The sequence below is a fragment of the Sturnus vulgaris genome, chromosome 2 (assembly GCF_052056855.1).
Source record: "Sturnus vulgaris isolate bStuVul1 chromosome 2, bStuVul1.hap1, whole genome shotgun sequence".
Classification (NCBI taxonomy): domain Eukaryota; kingdom Metazoa; phylum Chordata; class Aves; order Passeriformes; family Sturnidae; genus Sturnus; species Sturnus vulgaris.
Window position 1 is genome coordinate 90,974,271 of NC_142244.1, and position 18,763 is coordinate 90,993,033.

At 37.9% G+C, this 18,763-nt stretch overlaps 1 protein-coding gene across 16 annotated transcripts in view; it reads left to right on the forward strand.

Annotated features, from left to right (window-relative positions):
* The window catches only part of LOC148224898 (uncharacterized), a 384,098-nt gene that overhangs the window by 338,839 nt on the left and 26,496 nt on the right, over positions 1-18,763 (forward strand). For 11 of the 16 annotated variants that reach the window (XR_015801629.1, XR_015801636.1, XR_015801631.1 and 8 more), the window contains 2 exons: positions 6,802-6,908; positions 10,063-10,200. Coding sequence is in view for 4 of the 16 variants with exons in the window: in XM_088160069.1 (XP_088016195.1) it covers positions 6,802-6,908; positions 8,605-8,707; positions 10,063-10,066 (214 nt within the window). In the remaining 12 variants the exon portion in view is untranslated. Of the gene's footprint in view, positions 1-6,801; positions 6,909-8,604; positions 8,712-10,062; positions 10,201-18,763 lie in introns of those variants that run through there. The other 5 variants (XM_088160067.1, XM_088160070.1, XM_088160069.1 and 2 more) reach the window with 3 other exon arrangements.

An 18,763-nucleotide genomic window follows, 5' to 3' on the forward strand; every position in this document is an offset into this window, starting at 1 on the left:
GACACTAGAAACAGTGTAAGGAATTGACTACAGATCTTCCCCCTTTCAAAAAAGCCTCCAAATACTTCACAGAGCACCTACCAGTGCAAAATTTAATGGTCTTCTTATCCTGACATTGAGGTTGCTTAAGGACCTCAAAGGAGCAAATTCAAATTACTCTTCTCATCCTATGCTCCAGAAAGAAATCTGAAATATCCAGGGAGTGATCTGAAGTTGTACCACCATCCAACACCTTGAAAGACTCCTTTCAGCAGCATTAGGTTTTTATGCTAATCTGCCAGGCTTTCCTCATTATCACATTTACATTTTCATAGCCATACCTGCTGTTTCCTTCTTTTCTTTCTCTGGTGGCAAAGACCCCAGAAAAGGAAAGCCAGCACAGATAAAGAATTGAAAACAAATCTAACAGTCATTAAGGACAGCAGTGTGGTGATTTTGGTGCTCATCCACTCATTTCATGCAAGCTTTGAAAGAACCACCGTGGTGCAGCTTTCAATCACTGTCAGCAATGGGCCATAAATGAACTGTGAATTCAACACCCTCCTAACCTCGGGCAGGGGAAGGCCATACAGACATGCAAATACTTTGGGTGCAGAACAATATCCTTCCAGTTCCTTGTTGACCATGACCTAAATGTCATGTTTCATATACTCATCCATTTCATGTACTCAGAAACATGTTCAATCTCAGTAAGGCATTCCATTCAAGTTCCATCCAAAAATCTGGTCTTTTCAGGGCACAGAGTCCCCAGACCAAACCTCAAGCCCTCATTTGACAATATCCTCAAGCCATCTCCAAACTTGAGTAATAATCTGAGCCAGAAATGAAACAGAAGCAGAGTCAGTCCCCTGGAGGTAAAAGGCTCCTCAACACCTTATTAGCCAGGCCTCGATCAAATTTGGTTCACTTTGATCATTTTTTGCCAATCTCTTATGCTTGAGAAGAATTCTTTTGCCCCAAAGGCAAAGAGAGGTAGAAGAGAGAGGAAGAGCTTTCACCTGTTTGTTGTTTATTTGTAGCAATAATTCACATTTCTGGAAGCATGTATTGCTAAGAAGAAGGGACCATTTTCAGTGGTCACAAAATGATGCTTTTACTCCTTAATGTGACTTTTTCAGGAAGAGAATTTTTTTCATGTATAAATAAGGAGCAGCTATTCAAGACATTTTTATTTATTAATAGTTAGATTCTTTCTCTAAAAAAGAAAACAACACAAAACCCTCCACAGCACCTTGATTGCATTGCTACTTCATATTTGCCTGCATAAATAAACCTGACGTTTTACTGCAAGAGAGGCAGCTATTTTAAAGATGGCAAAATGTCAGCTCTTGGATGGTTGGTTTCATTTAACAGGGCTCCACATGAATTTATGAACTGTTCCATAACATCTTCTCCCTGCACCAAATGGCAGACTTTGGGCAGAAACCCAATGTATGTTTAGCTAATGTATAACAAACAGAGTATTTACATAGTCAGTGGACCCTATTAGGTATTAAGAATGGTCTCTTTCTAAATTTACTGTTAATTCCCTTCCGCAACAACCTAACTGAAGTGCTCGCTTCTCAGAGAAGGCTAAGAAAATGTGCATTTACTCTCATGTGTGTATAGGTCTTTTCTTTCATTTTAAAATGTCTTTAACAAAACTTCTGACAGTTATTTTCTTTTGCTGCAAGGGTGAGAATGTAGTTTAGGATATTGTTTCCTGACTTTAAAGGTGCCTTGTGGTTTTTAAGGATATTTCAGCAGCTAAAGAAATTCTACTGCAGACACAATGTACCAGTTCATTTCTTAAGCAATAAATGGCAAGCAGGGTGGTGCTGAATAAGCATGCTTATATGGAATTTCTCTTTGAAAAGACCACTAGTTAGGCCCTATAACACTTCAGTTGATATTTCCACAGTGCAAACACGATAGTGGAAATTAAGTTGCCCCAGCAAATTCAGTTTAGAAGAAATTTGTTATGAATAAAATGCTGCTGCTGGCCTTAGAACATTGAATTTACCCACCAAATAATATCTTAGAAATACCACTTCAGAAGAAATCAGCTCTAAATAATTGATAAATTTGGTTTGTTTAGAAACCTTTTGACCCCTGTAATAGAAAGTAAAAACACATTTCAGTTATTAAAGTCACATATATTCCCTCTGGTAGGGGAAGCTTTTAATTTTAAGCTGGTCTCTGTTGGGGCCATTTGATAAAGCTTGGAAAAACCTTTTCAACTGCTTCTGGTGGATTTGGGTCAGCTTCCCTTGGGAAAATGGCAAAAGATAAATTTGTAGCTTTTCATAACACATAAGAAAACTTCAGAGATTTTAAACATCAAGAACTATTGGAACTGAAAGACAGAGTTTCTCTTTTGTTTCTCCCTGTCCTCCTCCTGCTCCTTCTTCTCTTTTATTTCCAAAAAGAACTTTAACTTCTCTTGTTGTTTTAATTTATTTTTTTTTTAGACTATGGAGGTTAGAAAGTTTTGACCTCTCTAACTACACTACCAGTGGTCGTTATTTAGTGTAAGATTTATCTTGAGATAGAAATATCATTATGCAGTTTTTGTTTTTAAATTGAGCCATTTCATTCTACTAGTTTCAAAGCCAAGAGTAAAATAAAAAACCTCTATCGCTTTTTTTTTTTAAATGCATTTCTTAAACCTCGCTTTAGTCACTGTTACTCGATCTTTATGTCCATAAATATAAGTCAGTCTCATTTCCCCAGGACAGTAATCACAGTTTATGAATGAGGGCACTGATTCTACTGGGATTGCCAAAATGTACCTGACCTTACTGCACTGCTGTTTCACAACAGGGAAATAAACGGGGGTGAAGGAGAAGAAACATACTTAATACTTATGAAAACGAAAAGACAAAATAACACCCAGTGGTTGAATATTTAAGTGGCGACTTCTGCATAAAGCAAATACAGGCAACAAGGCAGATTGTGCTGCCCTCTGAACCTCAGACCTGCAGACATCCCTGCACATATTTGCAGAGGCTGCTGCTGTTCTTTGTCCCTTCAGGAGCTGCCTCCCAGAAGCAACATTTGCACACTTTGTGGGGACCATCCACTTCTGTACATTCATCTGAGACTACCAAATTCACTTCATATAAACTATGAATAGCCACAACTCAACAGAAACAACTATTTTTCTCTGTTAGCCTGGGCTGAACAAGAACAAGCACTCTAGAGGATAAAATCTGTGTGTTTTCTTACCGGGTCTAAAATTATTCAACCCGTCTTCCCTGTTATCATTAAGCCTAAAGTATGATTCCCCGAAACATATTTGTGAGCACAGTGAGAATCTGGAGTGGTACAAGCTCTGGCAAGCTGAATTCCTCTTCCTGAGTTTCATAGTGAATGAAGCATTGGCACTTTTGAAACTACAGAGCAGCTGAATTTTTTGATAACTGGACAAGTCCCTAAAAATCTCGCTTACCTACAGCCTGTGAAGAGTGCTCAGCAACAAATGGGTAGAAGCAAAGCTTTTCTCCTAGACAACTAGCCCTTCTTGAGCAGCCAGCTCTTTCTTTTTGACTTTTCATGCTTGGTTGCTATTCCTAGTGTAAGACACTTTGTTGCAGGGATGCAGTGGTAAATTATTAAAAGGGTCTCTACCAGGTACTCGTTCATGCAATCACAAATTATGTGTTCATGTACCTCTGCCTATTCTTGGCAAGTGCAGCTCCTCTGTGAGTACTTTAGCAATTCAAACACCTGCATTATTTCATTACATTAGAGCTGTTATTCAAAGAGTTGCACCTACACCCCATTAGCACCCTCAGAGGGAGGCCAACTCTTGGTAATTTATGTTGTGGAGGGATTGCCACCTTGGACAAGAAAGATGACATGTAGAAAGCTAGGCTGTGATTTTACAGCCACACTATTCCAGCTTCTCAAATAAACACACATAGCACACATCTTCATGGTCACTTGGTCCACTTGGATGAGTGAAAGGGGCTTCTTTATGTTTACTGTGCTCTCAGTGTTCACACAGGAAATAGTTGAGGAGCCGCCAGTATTTAGAAAGGTGACAGCCTGGAGTATTTCATGGTGTTTTTCTTGTGCAGGAATGTCTTGGAAGGATGTGGCATTTTGAATTGGAAAATTTCTTCTTTTATTTTTTAAGGTTTTATTTTTTCATTTTTTCCTGTTAATACACTTTACCTGATGTTTAACATTTGGTTTGCACCAAATCAGTCTCAGCTGTTCAACATCATTTATCTCAGACAGTTTCACAACTCAACACATACTCTAACAAAAAGGCAATGCTAGCTAATAGTACATGTTGTCCTGCAGTTTTTCACCTGGCTGCACTTGATCTCCTAGAAGCATAGATGACTTCTTTATTCTGCCTTTTCTTTGGCTATCACTCATGCTAAAGGCAGTTCGTATAGCATCTCTACTTCTGCTCTTTCTTTGTTCCTTGGACTTCTTTTTCTTCATCTGCACTCTTTTGTTTTTTTCTTTTTTTAGTTCTTGCCCCATTCTTCTTCTCTCTCTTACACCCACCTTATTATAACCTCCAGCTCATAGACAACTGCTGGATGATTCCCTTCCACTGCCTGTCTCATATTGCAGTAGGTTGACTCTTCCCACCTACTGCAGCACACAAACTACTGCTGGCTAATTCCTCGCCCCTAACAATTGCTAGCAGTACCTTCCCACGCATATGCACCGGCACATATTCACCTGCTAGAAGGCTCTTTATGCCTTTTATCCTTTCATCATCTGACACACTGAAATAAAGCCTGCTTCTGGCCAAAACAATTGGATGTTTACACCACTTACAGAGGAAGGAGCCAGCGTATGCAAAGAGTGATTGTTTCAGTTACATTAGTTACTGCAAGTGATTAGCTAGAAGAAAAATCACCAGGTAAGCAAGAATATTGAAATAAGTTTATATAGAACTTAAAACAGGAGCACAAACTTCTTCAAGATGATTGCCCAATAGCAAAATGTCCCAAGTCACAAGTGAGTGGAAATATGCTCTATTGGGAGGAAAAAAAACCAACCCTGAAATTATTTCTGTCAACAAGCAGTTCTTCCAGAATACATAAGAAAGAAAAGCCAATCAAGTTCAAATATGTAGTGTCTGACAATAGTGAAATTTAGAAACCATTTTACAAAATCCTTTTTTAAAGGCAAAACCAGAGGAAATAAAGTGATACTGTAAGGAATAGAAAACTTTGAGTATATTTACATGCTTAATAAACTTGATACTTCCTTCTGCAAGACAAATTTTCCAGACTACCTGTCTATTGAGCAGAAAAAGAAAAAAGCCACAATTAAATGCTAAGTTCAGCACACAGCTGACCATTTTCCACACAAATCAATTGCAAATGAAAACACAAAACAGATCTACTTTTTATGTGCTAGAAGAAGATAACTCCAGCTTAATACTCACCAGAAAAGGCAAAATTATCCACAGGATAAAAATATTGTTACAGCATAATAACAAAACAAGCACTTTGACACTGTGTAAAGAACACCACTGTGTCATTGTCGCTAAGGGCAAGAAATCAGGGATGGTAGCATTATCCCTCATTCTTCTCTATGTAATTAGAAAACAGAATGCAAGATGCCTTATCAAAAATAATGCACGCAACAATAAAATCAGCAGTAAATACTGTAAAGCAAGGGCAAACAAAGCACTGAAACCTCATGAGATCCATGATCATGTCAGTCTAGTGTAGGAACAGATTTATTTGAATCAAACTGGAAGGATTACCTCTTGTAATGATTATTTCTTGAGTATTTTTTAAATTGAGCTGTTGAACAGCACATTGATGCAACAATGTAATGACACATTGAAAATCACAGTTTGCTCATCACAGGATTCCAGATGAGTTAATAGCAGATAATTGCACACATTCTACACGTCATTTCAACAGTTCTCTTTGATATTTCAATTTAAGTGCACCTTGTAAACTCTTGCTATATACACCAAGTGTGTGAGAAAAAGACTTTTTCCAAAGAGGAATGAACTTAAAACAAGAAGATAAAAACAAGCCAAAACTCAACAATCCAACCAAAAAGCCTACATTTTTTAGGTTAGAATATTTTTATCACAGAGGCATAAATGTTGGTGTCAAAACAAGTTCTCTGAATAAAAGGTTTTTAAACCTAAGCTAGCTTCAAAAGCAAATACACATAAACTGGAAGAAAGCAAACGCAGGGACAAAAATGACATAAGTTCTCTACATTAGCAGCAGAACTACTGCCAGAAGTTACATCACCAGCACCAAGACCATATGCCATCACTGTTTGTGATACTGGTGAAATAAAAGCCTTTAGAGAGCACCCAGGTAGATACTAGCATTCTGCTTTTTGAGGTAACGCTGATGCAGCCTTCTATGTCTCAGTAAGTCCTAGATGGAAGGGGGAAGATAATTTTGAGGCATAATGCATTTTATCCTAAATTAAACACTTAAACAAGTTTACTTTCACTTGGGTAGAGCTCAAGCAGACTCACCAGCCATGCCATAAAACAAAGGAACACATAAACACAGGTGCACACGCTGCATCATAATGCAAATTTGCTTTGACAACTGCATTTGCCATAGTAAAAAGAATTGTTTGGGGAAAGAAAGAGACCAGAACCAGATGATTTGAACAGCAGTTACTGACAGTTGTCCTGAGTTCCACCTGAGACATTTCTATTCATGTGTGTGCTATGAATAAGTGTCAGAAGTTGATAATGTCTTCATTTCAGCTGGTTTCATTACCTGCATTTCATTTCCAGAAGAGTGGTGATACAGATCTCATGGTATCCACTGCAATTATAAAATTGATTTCTGCCCTCTTTAGATCCACAGAGAGGCTGAACCCTCCTCCAAGAAGCACTGCTTCTGAGCCTCTGCCCTGGTGCCAGTGTCTCCTGCTGTCACTCTTTTTGGCTGGTGGTAAGAAGTGGGGTGAGCATCAGAGCCCCGGCTTGTCCGCTCAACGCGGTGCTGCCGAGCGTCGGCGTGCCTGGGGATTTGCAGCACATTCTTAGCCCTTTCCCTGCTGAAAGCAAATAGAAAGTTGGAGGAGGCATGTTCCCACAAGGTTTGGCACACTGCTCAGTGCCTCTCTGTGCTGCAGAAGACCTTCTTAGCTGTAACTCTTACATGCATTTAGCCATTAAAAATTTGGTTCACATTTTTGTACTATCAGTAACCTCACTAGAAAGCTACCATAATAAAGGACTGAAGAAGCCGGTCTGTTTTTTCAAAAATAGATATTAGGACGTTTATATTACACCAGTAAAGATTTCTCCATTAAGTTGAAAACATTTTAAGCTTTGTGCATAAGTCTTTGAACTGCTTCTATTCTGGAGTGTGCTGAAGGGAATCTAGCAAGAACAATGTCAACTTTACCCATTAGTTTCCAAGCTCCTGAGAGCACATTTCATTTCAGAAATCCATGAGAGAGTTCAAAAAATCTTAGAATTGCAATATGAGGAGAAATTCTGAAAGCAAAATATTGCTGATCTCTGAATTTCTTTAAAACTAAAGTCTGAAATGCCTCTAAACTAGAAATTTATTTTTCACAAAACTCTAGCCATGAAAAGTTTTTGTTGAAGCTGAATATTGTTCTCTTGATATGTGTATGTGTGTGGAGCTGGGGGTTCATCTCAGAATCTGACAATTGTGAGTCCTGGATAAAATCCACACCTGATCAGTATCCATCTATGTTAGATGATGAAGAAGCAAATTCTAGGTTTTAATTCCATGACAAAGAACACTATTCTGCAAAGTCTTGTGCAAGATCTCTCTGCATAAGAAGTAAATTATTAGGAGTGTGCAACACCTTCAGTGACTGAATTGACAATCTACAATAATGGCATAGATTGTGTGGCTTTCATGGGTTCTAGGTAGTTACTGAAAATGCTTAAATCCTGTAATTTTTTAACAAAGAAATGACATACATGACCTAAGATTGACTTTAATGGATAGCATACACTATTTCTGAGCATAAGAACATATGAGATTCCAGCTTCACAGATTGCTAGTTGAAAATAGCTACTTGGACTGTAAAATCAAGCATGTAAGACTAAAATATCAGCCTTTTGGTTGTATGGACTAACCTGTTCCTACCCTCTGAAAAGTCCACCCTGAATACTGATTTAAACAGGATCAATTGGAAAATGTAGTATGATGATATGTAACACATTTGCAACAGAACACATTCATCATGTAAAAGAGACTTAATTAGGGTTCAGAGGCATTTCTTACTCTCAAGTACTAACTCTTGCAACTGCAGGAAACTTAATTTAAAGATAACTCTGCTGGGAATTATTTTACACTCCTTATTTCTAGCATCAGAAGTTACACATGAATCTTGAACCAGCTGCATTGCAGTGCAGGCTGCTATTGCTAGCATTGTTGATATCTTTAACTGTACAGATGCACATTAGCTGAGAAAGGAGGGTGTGTGTGTGTTTATGTGTGTGTGTGAATGAGGAAAACATCTTGGGTCTACAGTGTCAAGAAGCCTGTTCTGTTACCCCTTAAGCTAAGTATTTTAGGGATGGTTTGAGATGGAAACTGCTCAGTTTGGAATTTTTTGTAATTTAAGACCATAGACTCAACCTCTTCACCTACCTTTCCATTTTCTTGTCTTCAGCTGGTTCAAGCTGTGACTCCTGGTGTTGGCAAGTGTCAATGGGATCTTGGCCTGCAGCCTGGAGTCTACTAATGTTTTCCCAAGAGATAAAAATAAGAGAAGGGTAATGACAATTTTTGTCACTTTGCATCCTAAATGGAATTTTATGGGACAAAGAGAGGAGACTTCTGTGGCCCAAAGGGATTTCCTCTGCTGAATACCATACCTTCTACAAACAACAGAAATGTGAGAGATTCTCAAAATAAAAGGTCACAGGGATTTTCTATAATAGAAAGGCTTTAACAACAGGGTGTTGTTACCAGCTGCCCTTCCAGTGAATCAGGGAAAATCTTGGTGAAGTACTTCCTCAATATGTTTTTCTGCAATTCAAGGAGCTACTAATTTCAGGGATAGTCACTGGAGTTGTCAGAGTTTGAGTCAGGAACCATGATGTACTTTTAGTAACAGCCCTGTACACAGTGAATGGAAATAAAAAAGGATTCACAGCAGAAAGGGCCATGACCATTGTACTTGGACAGCTTGGTGACAGCATGCCCAGGCTTGCTCTGCTAAGGTAACATCCATGTGTTGGACAGAGGGACAGCACTTATTTGACTTCTGGGAAGAGCCCAACTTCCTTATGAGAAGGGCAGGGGAGGAATATGACTGGCTAATGATTTCAAGCTGCCTGAGGCAATGAGTGACCTGGCAGCTGTAAAGAAAAGCAACTCCTTCTCTGCCCACCCACCACTTGAAATCATGGTATAAACAGTTATTTATGACCAAATTTGGCTTAGAATGGAGTCAAGGATGAGTAAGACAGGTCAACAAGCACTGTGGCCATTCTTGCACCTCATTAAGTATCCACAGAAATGGAAGCTACTTCTTTCTGTGGTTGGGAAGAAACAAGACTCACAGGTCAATCAGGAACAAAAGACCCACTCCAGAAGTTTGTGTGCCTTCAGGGGTTACTAGCACACATGGATGTAGAATAATATCAAGTCATTTCAGCATGTGGAGAACATACTAAGTTCTCCACATTCCCTTCTGTCCTTTCTCCACTACCCTGGCTTCTAGCTATCATCCACATCAGGCCAGCACCATTGTCTTCCCCCACCCGCTCCTCTCTTTTGCACTCACAAGCTCCATTTCTTCACTCAGGTCATAATTGCTTTATTTCTTTTCTGATCTGAGTACAGGAAGGCATAGGAAGAGGGGCAGCGCTTGAACCCCATCCATTTTCAGAACAAAGAATCTGACTTTGAGATATGAAGAAACTGGAGCGAGGGGCCCCTCTCCTCCCACAGAGGGTCAGGGGAGGGGGGATGTGACACATTTGTCTGTGCTTAGGAGCATCATGAGCACAGTGAGAGGTCTGGTGGTAAATTCAATCCTATTAGAAGACTATGATAACTAATAGGGACTTTGAATATTCCATGGTATGAAAATAACCTTGCCTTTTTATATGTCCTTCCATAGATAAAAAGAAGCAATATTGTTGGGATGCCTAGGATTTCAAAATATTACTTCATAATAAGCACAAAGCACATATTATGGGTCCAGAAAAACACATCTTTCAGTCTCTGAGAAGTATTTAAACTACTCTGGCAGATGAAGGTAAGAAAACATTAATTTCAGCTAGTCTTTCACTTTGATACGTGCCAATGAGTACAGAAATGCGAAAATGAAACAACTTAAGAATGTGTAGTTCAAATTACATATGAAAATCATCCATTCAAAGTGTGGATTTAATCATTTTTGTCTTAGTCAGCTCATTCTTTCAATCACCCATTTCCCATTCCAGGTTACAATACTTACACTGTAGTGTAGATTACTATAATTAACAGGTTAAATGCATGAAAACAGTTTTTTCCCCTTGATGTGCCTTTGGATCCTTTATTTTTGCTAGCAGTTACACTGTAGAGTCACTTCCTATGAAGGAGAAACAACTGCCGTGGGGTTTCTTAATGCTGCTAATGTTCTTTTCTTTCCCTCCAGTAATAACAGTAAGAAATTATTGTCTTTAAATAAAAGAATATAATGGAGAGCATATATCAGGAGAAGTATGTTAAAAGCTGCATGTATAACATCTGTAGGTACAGACCGCTTATATTGACAGAGTAGCCAATGTTGGATTTTATTAAGATGCAATGAGAACCTTTCGAATCTCATTGTATAAAGAAGTCCTTTTCTGATCCAAACAAACCCCTTCAGTTAACATGCAATTTAGTTCTACAGAATAAGAAAGAAAATAGTCTATAAATGTCTTCTGTGCTGTGATATTTACAGCAAATATCAACATTGTTCTTACTTTGTTTTCTCCACCAACAATGCTGTGTGGCATATCCGTAGATTTATTTATTTTTTAATCTTATGTCCTGCTGGTTATAACATAACTTAATGTACCAGCTGCAATTAACAGACTGTCAAAGGATCAGCTAACAAGTGCTGATAAGCTTCATTTAACTAATTTGAGGAGTGGAAGTTTGATTTTCTTTTTTTTTCCAGGAAGGTAGCTTGTTTCCTTATTTCCTGTCAAGTGAGCCAACTCCTGTGACCTGTAGTTAAAAGGGCCCTTTGTAATTAAGGCAGTGAGCCTCCAAGTGAACAGTTCTCACAGTAGGAGGGGGAGCAGGGGGAAGAAGAAAAAAGAAACAACAACAACAAAAAAAAAATAAAAAAAAGGATGCATGACACTGCTTAACTAACTAATCGGAGCTGAGCCAATCCATTTTCCTGCAGGCCACTCAGTGTACCATGAGCACGCAGAATCCTGCCCTTCATTGGCTTCATGTCCATTTTATGGACCAGCGAGTCTATTAAGATCGTGGTGAGTGGCCCTATCCGAGGGCAGGGCTCTCTCTCCGCCTACCCATAGACTACCAGAAACTGATCAGCCGTGTTATATCAATAACGTTCTCACACCAGGTTGTGTAAATTGATCTTTTACAATTTCTCTCGGTGACAGTCTCTGTAACCAACAAGATAAATCATTCCTCCTGTGGCTTTTTTATTGATTGCTGAGACCTGTATAAAAATTACACTGCTCAAGCTGTGAAGTGAACATCCTCATAAAAGAAGACCTTCTATTTACAATCAAAATACCTTTGGTCCAGATCAAGTACAGATAGTAAATACTATCCCAATACCATAAGAGACCAGAAAGAATTAACTGAGATTCAAAGCATCAACGAAGTAACCCACATAAACTTTTAAAATGAAAATGGTGCACAACAACACCAAGGAAAAAAAAGAAAAGCAAACAAAAAAACCCCCAAACTTGCAAGGTTATAAAGTCTTGTTGGAGTAAAGGCAGTTGTAACAGCAAACCATCTGTTAAAAACAATGATGCAGAAGAAGCACAGCAGCACAATCAGCCAGTGATTTTTTTTGTTTGTTTGTTTTGCAATTGCTTGTACAAACACTAACACAAATTGCTTTTTGATATCCTTTTAGCATCCATGCAAATATATATTTTTTTTAATGGAACGGCAAGGTTTGAAGGCTTCTTACCTTTTCAGAAAAGAAATAATCTTCAACTTTGGAAGATCTGGCAGCTGTAATATCATTCTAGGGGAATTGATTTAAGCTGCTGTATAGTATTGGCTTTACCGTTTTATTAAAGTAAATAGTCTAATGATGTCTGACATAGGCAATCAAATGCATTCACAGTTTTTAGGCAGCATCAATTCTACAATGATTGTATTCCTTCCACTTTATTCCATCATTTTAATTCTGGCAAAATAGTCTCTAAATTCTGTTGCTTTAATTTTTTAAAACTTATGCTAATATGTTTAGAGATTTTGCAAGAGTGTCTTTTGAAACAGGTGGACTTAAATGGAGCAAAACTGTTAAATGTTAAATCATCAAGCATGTTGAAAGAATTAGCAAGTGATTCAGAGGGCTAAAAACCAGATATGAAATACCAATTTCATTGTCTTACTGACTCAATCTGTATTTTTTGGGTAGGACACTTGTGAGCCAATACTTCAATTTACCCACCTGTAAAAAGTTATTACAGTATCCAGAAGAAATATGTCATTTCTGCATCATGATAAGTGAAATCAGTAGAGATACACCAAAGCCAGCCTTGTTCTCTGGGAAACTGTGAAGTTTAAATTAGTGTTTGCAAAGTACTCTGAAACACTTGATGATGAGACCTTCAAAAATGCAAGCTCTTATTATTATGATTTTCTGACACAAAAAATGAAGGATGCATTCAAGTATTTCATGTTATCAGAAAACTGTGCAGCCATGATTAGTGCTACCAAGGAGAACGCTGTACCAAGTAGTCGCTCAAAATTAAGGATGTTGCTAAAAGCGTAGTTCCCATGAGGTCCTAAAAGTTATTTTTTTCTGTTGAAATCAAAATCTGTGGTTGATCTAAATATCTGTGATACTGGAGAAAAGATGGATTTTTTTTTTTCCTTTTTTTTAAGTTGTGCATATGTAACTAGACATTACATGTTTCGAACTGCTAGATACTAAACTACACTAAATTATTTTAAATGACAAAACCATATGCTATTTTTTCTGTTTAGCTATTGGCTGGTCAGAGAAACTTCTGAAAAAAATGTGCATCAATCTGAAAATTCAGAGTATGAAAATTAACTTTTTTCTAGTGCTATAAGACTTTCCATAAATGACAGAAGCACTTCTTTATTTGCTCACTGAGTAAGGTGATTTCCCCACCTAAATGAAAAGCAAGAATGGAAGGAGTGTGTTGGAGGAGGGGGGGTTGTAATAAATATGGTTATGACTGCACTCTTCTTAGGGAGCTGACTTCAGAATAAATTTTGCTGGTATTGTCCATTCCCTGCACTATTCTTCTTCAAAAGATATTTTCAAAGGGAGAGAGTTAAAACACTATTTATTAGAAAAACTTGATTGAGAGAAGCCAGTTCAAGGCTCAGAACCAAGACAAAGGGCCAGTGCAAACAAAGGATTGTGTGAGGACAGTGAAAGCAGTAAAATATAAAAGTTATGTTTAAAGAACATATTTTGTCTGGATTTTGGAGTACTTTTGCAAAGTACTTGAATTATCCAAATCAGATTAATCTGATTAATCTTTTAATTATTAGCTTTATTGATATGTTTCCCCTTGCATCTTAGTGGTGATGACAACAGCAGTACTTTTGGGCATTGAGGGGTTTAGTTTGTTTCCTTTAGGCAAGAATGCAAAATAACTGGAGCTAATTTCTAGCAGCATCCTCTTGATTTCTCTTAATCCTGGACTGTGATGACTCTTCAAGCATCTCATTGGAAGCAATTGTGGGAAAAAGGCCATTCCCTTTTCAGCTGTTCTTCCAAACCCTAATGAGTTAACAATTGAAATACAGAAAGTTGCTTCAGAGGTCAGGAGAGTATATTCTACACAATGGTCACAGCATTTGAAACCATGACAGCACTATAAATTGACAAACTAAAGCAGAGCACTTGGTGGTCTGAAGTGGAAAAAAGAACATCAGCCAAGAGCAGTAAAAAGACGAGCCATGAAACCACAGAGAAAAAAAATGAGTGATTTTTTTCAGATCACCTTGTTAGAATTTAGTGTATCAGAGGTCAGATGAGTGGAACAATAATAAGGTCCAAGGTTGAATACCAGTGGGGAAGCTTAACCCAGGAGCTCCAGGTCAACCATAAGTGAATGAGGTAGAACAGTGAAACAGGAGTCACCCGGGAAAGGAAGGCACTGAAGTCAGAGGGTTAAGGGGAGGAGCCTGACAGTTATCAATTAGACTAAGAGAATGCCCAGGCTCCAGCACCTGGGATAGGAAAATAATCCCAGTGTGATGAAAGGAGATCTTCTCCTGTGCACGGTTCATGTTCCTTGGTTTTCAGGTTTTGAGAAATTTGAAAGGTGTAGAGCTAAAAATCTTAAATCTGTAGCAAATGAGAAAACACTGGCCAGCTGGACACGTGTTTTATGTGTATATGACAATATTTTCATCCCACGCTGGACAGTCTGCTGAGATAGAGGCATAAAAGTAAATTTCTTTTAAAAATATGAGCAAACATCTACACACACAGGCAAATACAGGCACGCACACATGCACACCACAGCAAGGGGGGTATTTTTCGACTTCTTATTTTGTCTTCAGAAAAGTACAATTCACACCAATTTTATTTTTAACTTCTGAGGAGGAATTTCTTCAGATTTGCGAAGAAAATTGCTTCAAGTGATAAGTATGGAATATTTAAGTGACATTTTACAATGTAAAATGTATATATATATATGGTTATGCAACTTCCTCTTCCGATGAACACACATCACCTAATTTAGTAGGAATTTTGCCATTGATTTCATTGGAGCTAGAAGATGCCCAAAATAAAGCAGATCACATCTGATATCTCATGTTTCAGAGCGCACTGAAAATATCCAAGTAAAGCTAGCCATAGCTATCCACTAGTATGAACACATTTTCCTCTTACACAGATTTCAATTTATGATTGTTATAAGATATAAACTGTGGTATTACCTTTATAGGTATCTGTGTGAGTGGCATGGGGGTAAGGGTGTAGTGCCTGTGTCTATACAGCAAAAGTTTTTTATGATGCCTACACTATGCACCTGAAATACTATTCAGTCCTCTTGAGCAATCTGTGGTAAAAGGACAAGGATGTATAATGTCAGCTAGAATCAAACTCTAAACATACTCTGTAACCTACTACCCTATTTTTCTATTTGTCTATTCTTAACCTCACATTTTTGAGGAATTATATAATTCTGAATGTCTGCTAAAACCAGCAAAAATTCTTACAGGCAGAGTAAGTCTCACCAGCTGTAGTAAAGCACACAGTATCCCTACTATCCTCTGGCATGTACATGCTATTTTTTGGGTTACAAAAGACCCATTGTCAAGGTATTGTGATAACTTTTCGAACTCCGTCCCTTTTGCTACTCCAGAACAATTGTACTAATACAGATAAAGTAGAAGCTGACTGCTAAGCACACAGGTACATCCTGCTCCACGGTCAGTGCCTTCCCACATGCACCAAAGATGAAGAGATTACATTGCCAAGAGGCTTCTTTCTGCTTTAAACAGGATGAGTTTTCTGATATGAAAGCTTCTCCTACAAAGACTGAAACAGAGAAGTCCGGGGACAAAAATACTCAACCCTTTTTCAAGAGATTGTCAATGGCGGCCCTGAAATCTAACAGGACAGGAAAAAATTATAGTTTACTTAAAGAAGCCGAAAAAGTTTAAGAAAGGAATATAGACTGTAGTTTTCAAGATCATAGCTGGGTATTACACTTATTTAGAAGAAATGGGTGACTATCAAGCTATGACTTTATTGCATATGATAAAAGAAAAAGGGTATAACTTCTTCAAGAATTCATTCCAAGATATTATTTGTCTAAAGGAAAAGATACTTGATGTATTTTTCTCTTAACAGTTCTTTTTCTGATGTCATTAGACAGCTAGATTTACATCCTGGAAATTATGGGAGGTCATGCCAGATGTAAGTATAGGAATCAGGAAAAAGAGGATAAGAAGTTTTAAGAGAGGAGATCCTTTATAAAACAGTGTGCAGAAGCATGAGTAGCAATAACATTTCTTTTGTGTGCAACAAGGGAAGTTGGATTAACTAGCATTAGGATTTAATATGTTTTTCTTAGGGGAAAGTTTGTTTCTTTAACTTCACACAGGAGTGAAAGTGGTGCACCGTTCTGTTTAATGAATATTTTCTCTTTCTTACAGAACAAGTTCATTTCAAATTCAAATTGATAACATATCTCTGTGATACTACTCACAAGAAGACGTCATTGTTTGCAGTGTTCCTAAATAATGTTGCATTTGCCCTCATGAGTCTCTAAAGTACTCTGTATGCCTTAAAGCTCATATTTCTAATATTTTTATACTGCAAATAGTTCATCAAGGCCAAAATCAAATAAATTAATATTTAGCAGAAGCAGTTCCATTAACTGACTTTGATGATCCAATGTTAGAGTAAACTGAGGTAATAATCATAGGTTCACCAGCTGCAATATGAAACAAAGCATAGTTGCCTACTAGATATATAGATAGAGTTTTCTCAACCTAAATATAGCACAGTCTTGGGGAAGGATTTGGATCTAGCTCAGCTGAATTTTCCTCCTGGCTCCATCACCTGTACTAGCTAGAGCTCCATTGATGTAATGGAGATTCTACATCTTGTGTTGACACCTACACTCTAAGCACCTAAATTGGAGTGCTTCAATTCATAGCTATTTAGAGAGTGTACATATAGTTTATATCCACCCATCATTAGATAACTAGGTGGGCTAGTTGGAATAGCTGTAATATCATCTGCATCTGAACTGGAACCATACATTCCCCTGGTAGTCAGCAAGAAGGAATAATCACTTGCAAAGTGAGATTCATCTCAATCCACAGTAGATGCCTGAAATAAGACAGATGAGTTACACCATAAAAGGTGTATTGTTTTCCACTGAAGATAACAGAAAACTAGTTCAGGTAAAGACACCTACCTAAGGAAAACAAATGTTGCCTTTGCTCACAAGCAGTCAGATAGAGAGATTTAAAGATTTGAAAGAGATAATGAAGTTTTAGAACTCTTGGTGATCTCCCACGGGAGGAGGATGCCACCGATACCCCATCTGAACTGCAACTAGCAGGTGGTGGATATCCGCCAGAGGCTCTGACAAGAGGAACATCATGAAGTACTTATAAGCTAAGTCAAGAAGATGAGAAACGTATGTGATGGGGAAAGGAAAAACTAGAAGGACGCAAGGCAGTCATTCCATGAGCTTGGAAAATGGTTATTGTAGTTGTATTTTCAACAGATATAAGCAGGAAACAACAGCAGCTGTCCGTGATTGAAAGGAAAAAATGCAGTTCTACAGATAAAAGTTAAGGAGAGTTGTAGGTAAGTAGTGGAAACTGGAAGAAGGATGCATCTTAGATATGCACTGCAGAGTTGGCAAAATAAAGATATTAATTCCCCCTTGCTGACTGTGCAGGCTGCCCTTGTGTTTGTGGAAGAGGGATTCTCAGCCACAAGAAATGGCAGATGTAACACTTCAGCTCCCCTGCTCCCAGCATATTTTGATTCTGCTGGTTTTAAATGGATCTTCAGCAGTTAAAATGTCAATAGACTCTTATCAGAGGCATGTTATTAGCTGTAACTCATTTTCCTGTACAGTTAGAAAAACTGTATAAATTGGTTATAGAGATTTATCAGTCTGTTAGACAGAAAGACAAACTCTGGTCATCTTAAGAGGTACTCCTCTTAGCACATTTTTCCCAATTGAATGAAGACCAAAATGATTGATCACATCTTTGTTAAGGATTGCAGCTGGGGAAACTGGGAAACTGTGGGAGTCACAGTTCATTGAAGTAAATCACATGTACTCTCTGTGTTAGTGCAGAATGGCAGAGGGGACAGATGCCCAGCGTGATCCAGGCTGTCTAATTTCATACAGCCAGTGAATCCTTGACTCTGGGCTCTACAGGGCTCTGATTGTGAAAAAGAAAGGACTAAAAGATCACAGTTAAAAACCTTCAGTATGGAAAATATGTAAAGTTCTCAGTAGGGAAGAAAAATAGATAAAAATATTATAATTTGTCATCGAGGCCATAATTCCTTCTCCTCACTCACCGTAGAAAAATTCAATTGAAAAGAAAGACTGCAGAGTTTTCAAAGACTTTGAAACTGTTGATACTGGTAAAATCAGCACCAACTTTGGTGTTTTAAATAGTGCTTCTTATACAAAGTCTATGTTCTTTTGTGACAGTGCAGGATCAAGCTGACACAATAAGAATTGTATCAGAAATAAAATTAATGGCATCACCACTAAATTGTTTCTGAATTCAGTATAAAAAATGCCTAGCAAGTGGGCAGTCAGAAGTGAAAGCATTACCTATTCCCTTTCAAAAAGGGGCAAAAATATATCCTTAGAAAGTTCAGTTCACTCTGGTGAGGGGGTGGAATGATTTTCACCCTTTTCTCATCAGCTAGAATGCTTTTCACAGCCAAAAAATCACAAGGTACAGTTAGATACAAGACTACTTCTGTAGGAAAATGTGTTCATGTTAAAAATGAATAGAAATTATAGCAACAGAAGAAAATGAAACTTGCAAGCCCAGAGAAATAAAACAACTTGTTATTTATGATAAACAACAGGGGATTGTTGTAGGTCTGAAGCAATCAAAAGAATTTTGCACCACAAAGCAAA